The sequence below is a fragment of the Gastrolobium bilobum genome, unplaced genomic scaffold, assembly GCF_033153095.1.
Source record: "Gastrolobium bilobum isolate Gb01-03AN ecotype WA unplaced genomic scaffold, APGP_CSIRO_Gbil_v1 utg11595, whole genome shotgun sequence".
In the NCBI taxonomy this organism is placed as follows: Eukaryota; Viridiplantae; Streptophyta; class Magnoliopsida; order Fabales; family Fabaceae; genus Gastrolobium; species Gastrolobium bilobum.
The window spans coordinates 161191-169885 of record NW_026898316.1 but is presented as its reverse complement, the minus strand read 5'-3'; the positions used below and the strand labels follow the sequence as shown (position 1 = coordinate 169885).

The window sequence follows — 8695 nt, the reverse complement described above, 5'->3', positions numbered from 1 at the left end:
TTAATTGAATTGTATCGATTTGGTCGGTGAAAATCGATCGAAACCAATCCAATCCAATCCATTCGCTCACATTTTCTAGTAACAATCTAATCCTTAAAGTCAATAGAAATATACAAACTTTCCAATTATGTCCATTTATTATGTTTAAGTTTTGTCTTGGGTCATAACTTATAAGCAAATGTCGTGAGGTGTGCATTATTAATTCAGACCCGACTTCAGTGGCACACAATACGTGAATCCTGGTCCCCTTTGTGGCCTCTCTAGCGCGTGGAACGAAACTCATCCTTATATTACATGTAAAACGCACACTAGCCCTTACCAATTTTCCTCCTCCACAATCAGAATCTCTCTCGATCTCCCTCGCCCTGTTCATAAAAATAGAAAGGTCTGTTCGCAGATGCGATGCTTCCCTTTCTTCCACTTCCAGATTCAAATCATGCTATTTGCTTCCTTTCTCCAATTCACGTCAACAATTTTCTCTCTACCTACCTTTTATATCTGATTGAATTAACATAATTCAAAATATTTCCTCTCTTATTCCATGTTTAATCTCTTACATATGTATATATATTGTAAATAGTTTTTATGCATGTTTTGATTAGTAATTAACTCAGTTCTGCAGAAGGAAGACATGGCAGGAGAGTCATACGAGGATGCCATTGCAGCGCTGTCGAAGCTTCTCAGGTGAAGGAACTATCTTAACTTCTAAGTTTCTATACACAACACAACAAAACAAACACCACCGCTTTCAGTTCTCTAATTATGGGTTTATTTTTAGGCAAAAGTTATTTTTTTAAGGAAAATATATATATTTTTATTAGAAAATCTGTTTGGATATCTATTTCTTAAAAAAGTAGAAGCCATAATAAAAATCAAATTTTTTTTTTAAAACTAAAAATTTTAACTTTTTTTAAAAATTAAATATTTTTTTCAAAACTCAAATATTTCTTTAAAAATTTAAATAACTTTAACTTTTATAAAAAAGATTTCTAAAATAAGTAAATTATAAAAAATACTTTTTTAAAAAGTTTATCCAATCTGGACCTAAAGACAGATTAACGTTATTACTTGTCCTTTGTCGTCAGTTTCCTCCGTCATTTCCCATGTTACCAAACAAAGCGCGTTTTTTTTTTTTTTTTACGAGGAGACATATTGGAAGTGGGCCCCACCTTACCCGTGGGGCCCACACACCCCACCTCTGACGCGTTTGTTATGACTTTCGACTATGAGTTAAGTTTTATTGTTTTTTTATTATTTTTGGCAGCGAGAAAGCGAGCCTCGGGGATGTCGCCGCCGCAAAGATCAAGCAGTTAACGGCGGAGCTGGATGCCGCCGGGTCGAAGCCCTTTAACCCGGATGAGAGGATCCGAACCGGGTTCGCCCACTTCAAGAATGAGAAATTCCAGTACGTATTTATGGTCTTCACCTAGTTCTATTCTACTAGTGACAGCTGCTGTTATTTTTTCGCTTTGAAATTTCACTCCTGACACCACGGAAACCGAACCTTCTCGTTGTCTGGTTAGAATACGCTGCTCTTTCACTGTTTTTTTCTTGTGAAATACCGTAACTGCCCCTTATGGGGTTTATCCTTTTTTATCTTAAACGTTCCCATGAAAATGGAAGGTGTGGGTCCCGTCTTAAATGTACTTATCTTAGTTAAAGAGTGATAAGCGACAGTATAAGTAGTCCTTTAGCTATGAATTGATGGAGAGAAGGTGACATCAAGATAAGTACGATGACCAGTCTATAAGGTTATTATTTATTATTTTATTTATTTTATTTAAACGAAAAGGTGATTTGCTTTGTTTTTTGAGTCTTCTGTTTAGTACCTTCTAGAGGGGTGCTAAAGCAAATGTTTTTATTTAATTTGGATAATTTATTTACTTTGGAATTTAACTGCTGAAGAAATTACTTTCTCTGAGTGGTTGGTTGTCCTTTTTTTTTTTTTTATTACAGGAAGAATCCGGAATTGTATGACGAACTTGCCAAAGGCCAGAGCCCAAAGGTCAGCCATGTCATTAGAGTCACCACTAACTTGGTCTTCATAATTGCCGTCCATTCGGCTATCCATTCGATCAAATTGACTTTCTCTAAAACTCTGAAGAAAAATAAAAAATGAAATAATTAGAATCAAACAAAATTAAATGAATGAAACGACATTTTTGAGTTTAATTATGACGTTTTTTTTCCCTTTTTAATTGTTATTGTCAAAAATAACGCATGCGTTAACTATTATTATTCAAGTAGACCCCATGTGCATCCCACATACAAGTGGTCCTAATCGTTTTTATCTTGAAATGGTCTTCTTCATTAACATCATCTGTCTAATTATATATAAATTGCAATCCAATATATATATATATATATATATATATATATATATATATGATTGCAATTTTATGTTATTTGAATCAATTATGGTCCACTAAGCATTGACCTTAATGCTATTCATAAAATAAATATCAACTTTTTAAGATGCATAAAGTATTGTTAATTACTGATTATAGTAATAATGTATTATTGTCCCACACATGCAGTTTATGGTGTTTGCTTGCTCGGACTCAAGAGTTTGCCCATCTCATGTTCTGAATTTCCAACCTGGTGAAGCCTTTGTGGTCCGAAACATAGCCAGCATGGTTCCACCATATGACAAGGTTTAAATTGTCTATCAAATGTTTGACTTTGTCATGTAACAATACTAAAAGAACAACTAAAAAGTACAGAGATTGGATGTCATAAACATAAACCTACTTAAAAAAAAAAAAAAAAAAAAAATTGTCGTCAAAATTTCTCGGTTTAATTTGGTATTTCAAATCCGCAAGTTTGACTCGTCTTTCTATTATGACAGACGAAGTATGCAGGAGCAGGGGCGGCCATTGAATATGCAGTCTTACATCTAAAGGTAAATAAATAGCCGTCCTTTATTCCGAGCATTCCACTCTCTTTTACAATATATGATAAGATTCTAACAAACGGTGATAACTGAAAACGAAAGAGTTTCGATTTAATCACGTATCATTTTTAAAAGAAATTTAAATATTTTTATTCTGATCCATCCAACACTCCATTTGTTCCATAACTGACTTAAATAATACAAGCTTATAAAAATACTAGAAGCCAATTTGCTTTAAAAAAAGCGACTAGGGTTAACTCAATATATATATATATATACAAATTACACTAAGTACAATCGGTCGTACACTGCATGATTAAAGTATGACCGGTCATATTTAGTGTAGTTTGTAAGAGTTTGTAAATATAATATGTTCATATATATATATATATATATATATATATATATATATATATATATATATGAAAAGTATGCACTTTCCTATAATAACATAGATCATGCATGTGAAAAGAAGAACGTTTGGTTGTGGAGAAGTTGCCTTTTTGCCTAATTATTTGTTGGGATCCACACCAATGTCATGTCCATTCTTTTACATTATAAAGCACTGCTTAGTCAGGAAAATGTTTTTTTTTAGATAAACATAAAGAGTGCAAAAATGGTTCAGTTTGAAGCATAATTCTTGAGCTAAGGAATGAGCGAAGTTCGCCAACACCACGCATGCAACTATATATATTTATTTCCGGTATCTACTTTTTCCACATTAAGTTGTAGTCGTCGAATTGTAACCCAACACCTACCCACCTCACTTTCCATTCAGAATCATAAAGAAAATGAAAAAGGGAAAAAAGGGGAGAAAGTGGATAGATTAGAATTAGTGGTGCGTGAATGGATGAACAGAATGTCTTTCTTTAAAACTCGAATTGCCTTTTTCTTTTTCTTTTCTTTTTTCTTTTGTTCTTTTATTTTATTTTATTTTTTGGTTCTAAAGGGAATGTCTTGCAGGTGGAGAATATTGTGGTCATTGGACACAGCTGCTGTGGAGGAATAAAGGGCCTCATGTCTATCCCAGATGATGGGACCACTGCAAGGTATAAGTCTACATTATTATTGGCTCGATCTCAAAAAGGAAGGGTTAAATAATTTTGCCAAATGATGAGTACAGAAAGTACATATGATATATAGCCTTAAAAAAAGGCACATATGATGAAAATCTTAAACTATTTTGGTAGCTTTTCAGGACTTCCAAGTATCTTGGTTCACAGTTTACTTTTTTCACAGTCCTAAAATCTTAAGTAGTGTTATCACTCCCATGCCAGTAAATAAACAGTTTTCCCCCCTGTTTGCATCTTATTAGAGGCAACTGAAAAACATGATAAAGCAATAAGGGGGGCTACTTTTGAGAAATGTTACTTTGGGCACACACAGACCAACAACATATAATTCACGTTTTGTCCAGCATATTAGGGGAACATGTGTAACGTTTATTATTTTACTGTTCCCCTGTCTTTATTTGTCAAATGGTAATGTTCATTGGTCGTAAAAAGGAGAGATGTTTTTACAAGAAAAATTATCATATAAATGAGATTTTTGGTGAAGGATTGTTAGAATATCATCAACGAGTAATTGGATTTGTTGTACTACTACATAGTGATTTCAACGAATTTAACTGTTTCTCTAGTTAAATCCTTGTCAATAAAAGAAAAATAACGCGCATATAATGACCTTGAAAATGAAAATCATTTCCTTCCTCTGTGATCATACAGTGACTTCATAGAGCAATGGGTCCAAATTTGTACTCCAGCAAAGTCCAAGGTTAAAGCAGAAGCAAACAATTTAGGTTTCTCGGAGCAGTGTACCAACTGTGAGAAGGCAAGTTACCCTTTTTACTTAAAGGGCTCTCTCTATGTCCTAAATCACTTAATTATTTGGTGACATAATTTGTTTTCTAATAAGCTGTAGTACATTGCATAGCGCAAGGGCTTAAATTAAATGGCATTGTTATGCTATCTTGTATTAAAAGGTTTTTACTTCATCAATGCAGGAAGCTGTGAATGTATCGCTTGGGAACCTATTGACTTATCCATTTGTGAGAGATGCGGTTGTGAAGAAAACGCTTGCTTTGAAAGGTGCACATTATGATTTTGTTAAGGGCACCTTTGAGCTGTGGGATCTGGACTTCAAAATCTCACCCTCTGTATCCGTTTAAGATCACTAAAGCACCAAACAGAAGTGTTCTTAGCTCTGTTGTGCACGATGTACATGACTCCTTTTGCAAGTGTTTTCCAATTGTACAAGCCCCTGTTCCCCCTCTTTCTTTTCCCTCAGTCCCCAAAAATAATGGTCTTTTGACCTACTCATTTTGTTTTGCACCGTTTTCTATTTTATGCTGTGGTTTTCTTCTAGCAAACTTGTAGACTGATCTATCCATTAAATTTTAGCAATGTTTTTGGTAGGAAACATTTTAAAGAACGGATTTAATTCATCTAAGACCCTCTTGAGGCATTTGGCTGAGGTGATGTCAGACATTTATCATGGACTATGGGTCTAGAATATCATGCAGAATGATACAAGGCATTTAGGAATTATGATGTTGGACGTTTCTTGTATTTTGAAGGATTTCAAAAGCTTGCATGAACACATAAGAAGATGAATCAAAATTTCCTAAGGTTAGGATGTTTAGCATGTGGCAACATGTCCTTAGAGTCCCACCTTGGGTTATCATGTTTAGTTTAGGGACAGCTGCTGCTCTTGTGCTATTGTTATAGAGCTTAAACTGTCCTTAGGTGAATGCCAGAACCGCAACATTGGTTTGCTGCAATTTTTATTTATCTATCTAGGCATAAAACGATCTAGTAACTTTACAGTTCCTTTGATCCTTCATAATATTATGTGCTTCAAAGTACATTGTTTGAACTTTGTACTGCATCACAACTAAGTAGACACCAATTTACCCTCCTTCTGGAATGACCTCATAGACATTAAGATTGGCAAAAAATAAATAAAAATATTGCAATTAAAAAAATTACAGCATTAATGTCATTTTTAAAATATTCACGGATGTAATGTAATTAATTGGGCATAAAATTGGGCGCAATTAGCTGCCCACAACATTGTGCGCAACTAGTTGCATGGCAGCTCCGTGTGACTTGTGCATAGTGCTGTGCCAACTTGAAAAATTAGTCTGGGTATTGATGAGAATCACACATGTTAAGGGAAAATTGTTAACCAGGTGACAACAAAAAGGGGATATCTTTTTCTCTCAGGTTAACACGGTTAGATAATGGAATGAAAATGAAAATGAAAATGAAATAGAAATGGGTAAAGCAATTGTTATGCAAAAAAGAAAAGAAAATGGGCTTCCCAATGGTCAAGAGCATACTTTTACTCACTCCTTTCATCACACCTTGGAAATACACCCCACATGCTACTACAAAAAGCTAGGTGCTCGAAAAAGACACGCTTACCAAGCACAACAAACGAGGCAACACGTCCAAATACTCTGTTTTTTTATAGGATGAAATTAATCTTATGTTGCATAAAATAGTATATCTCATCTATGATGCATGGATATTGACACGGGATATGACATACGACGACACGTTAATTTTTAAAAAATGTCATATTTCGACACGTTGGGACACGTTTTGATATTAAATAAAATTTTTATATATATAATATAATTTATATTTAATACATATAAGAGTTCATAATAAGTCATATAACTAATCAAATATTTAAATTTCATAACATAAATATAAATATAAATATTTTTTTGTACTTTGTTAATTTTTCATATCATATTTCATAACAGAAAAAAATTAATTTATAAATTATTATTATTTATTTAGTTAATAAAATAAAATTAAGAATAAAAAAAAACTTGTCCGAGCGTGTCCGAGCGTTGACCGCGTGTCGGAAAAGGTTGATTGTATGTCCAAAAAACGTGTCAGAACATGTCGGAGAGTTAACCGCGTGTCTTCAAATGTTGATCGCGTGTCCGACACACAAAATTTTGAAAATTTGTTGTGTCCGTGTATTGGAGTATCTCATGTTGTGAAACAAAATTAAGGTGAGATCCATTAAAAAAAATCAAAATGGGTCCCACCTTGATTTTATTTTACAACATGAGATACACTATCTTATGCAACATAAGTTTAGTTTTACCTCTTTTTATATTGGCCAATTGGTTCATTCTTATCTTGCCCCAGCCAAAAAGGAGCTCACAAACAGATTCTCCTCCAATCAGTCTACACTAGATCAATGGTCATCACCTTATCCAATCATTCTCAGCAACTCCATGACCTCTTCTATATACCGCTTTAGTGATTGTTCCTTTTCCAACCTCAAATCCTAGTTGAATTTGCTTCATCCACCACCAAGTGGACCGAACAGTGACCATTGTGCCACTGTTCCAAGACTTTTTTACTTAAATGTCACGCCTATGAACTTATTTTCCAAACTGCCACGAAGACAAGTTCACCCATAGTAGTAGCGAACTCAGTGTGTATAGGTGTCACATTTCTGGTGGACACGTAGTTCGCTACTGATATAAGCGAACTTAGTTTGCTGATGTGGCTACCTAGTTCGCTACTACCAATAGCGAACTAGATGATCAAAATATACTCCAACTAAAAACAAGACACGTGTCAGTCTCTCCCAAGTTTGCTATCTATGTCAGCGAACTAGGTGACCTTTTGTTCCATTGGTAACCGTGCTTTTTTTTGAAGTGGCTTTATTTTATTGCCCTTTCTCTCTCTTATTTCAAAAATTATCTTTTGTTCCATTGGTAATCGTGTTTTTTTTAAGTGATTTTATTTTCTTGCCCTTTTTCTCTCTTCTTTCAAAAATTACCTTTTGTTTCATTGGTAATTGTGCTTTTTTTTAAGATGCTTTATTTTCTTGCCCTTTCTCTCTCCTATTTCAAAAGTCCATGCGTCCTTTCTCTCTCTCGTTAGCCACTCTCTTGTTTGAAAATTTATGCATAATAGAGATCTCTCATCATGTTTTTTCAAGACTTGCTTTTGAAATCTCAAATTTTTTTTGAAGACATGCTTTTTTAAAATATTAAATCTTTTGTCTCTTGTTTTTTGCATTACAATTTTTTTTTCCAATATGAGTTTCATGCGCTTTTTGTTGAGATAAGAGTCCTTTGAAGCTGAATTTTTTTTTTAAAGAACCGAGTTATAAACTTCAAAGGAAGGAAGAGAAAGGCTAAGGACGGATAGAGAAAGGAGGGACATGCGTGGGAATGAAAAAAAAATTATTACACCTAGTTCGCTGGTATGTCCAGCGAACTTGGGAGAAGTTGCCACGTGTCATTTTTTTGTTCAGAGTATACCTAGTTCGCTAATGGTTGTAGCGAACTAGGTAGTCACGTCATCAAACTAAGTTCGCTTGTGTCAGTAGCGAACTACGTGTCCACCAGAAATGTGACACCTCATCACACTGAGTTCCCTACTTTTATGGGCGAACTTGCCCTCGTGGCAGTTTGGGAAATAAGTTCATAGGCGTAGCATTTAGGTAAATAAGTCTTGGAATAGTGGCACAATGGTCACTGTTCCCAAGTGGACGACCTTCACGTTTTTATATGCACACGACAATGTCACATGTTTATTTCACATGATATTGTGTGCAACTCACACAACACTGCCACGTGTCTGTTGCACACGATATTGTGCGCAAGTAGTTATGCCTCAATTTGTGTGCAACTAATTGCATTATATCTGTACATATTTTGAAAATGGCATTAGTGCCATAATTGTTTTTTAAAAATGTAAATTTTTAATTTTTTTTCATTAAGAATGTCAACATTTACTGTGCGTTAAGTTTAGGGATGTGCAT

At 34.4% G+C, this 8695-nt stretch overlaps 1 protein-coding gene across 3 annotated transcripts; it reads left to right on the top strand.

Annotated features, from left to right (window-relative positions):
• Positions 1-219: 219 nt before the first annotated feature.
• LOC133314838 (carbonic anhydrase 2-like) lies at positions 220-5369 on the top strand. 3 transcript variants are annotated; one of them, XM_061516367.1, is made up of 9 exons: positions 220-385; positions 623-684; positions 1265-1405; positions 1957-2005; positions 2538-2654; positions 2849-2902; positions 3857-3942; positions 4618-4723; positions 4896-5366. In XM_061516367.1, exons 2-9 carry the CDS (start codon positions 632-634, stop codon positions 5058-5060), a joined length of 771 nt encoding a protein of 256 aa, XP_061372351.1. In that variant the 5' UTR covers positions 220-385; positions 623-631; the 3' UTR covers positions 5061-5366. The 3 variants fall into 3 exon arrangements, with proteins under 3 accessions (XP_061372351.1, XP_061372350.1, XP_061372349.1); XM_061516366.1 differs by having other exon boundaries at positions 231-385; positions 615-684; XM_061516365.1 differs by having other exon boundaries at positions 233-385; positions 4618-4727; positions 4900-5369.
• The last annotated feature ends 3326 nt before the right edge of the window (positions 5370-8695 follow it).

Coding starts and splice junctions, on each gene's coding strand:
- LOC133314838 (XM_061516365.1), top strand. CDS start 632: ATGGCAGGAGAGTCATACGAGGATGCCATTGCAGCGCTGTCGAAGCTT. Junction 1,406..1,956: donor TTCAAGAATGAGAAATTCCA/GTACGTATTTAT, acceptor TTTTTATTACAG/GAAGAATCCGGAATTGTATG. Junction 2,655..2,848: donor TGGTTCCACCATATGACAAG/GTTTAAATTGTC, acceptor CTATTATGACAG/ACGAAGTATGCAGGAGCAGG.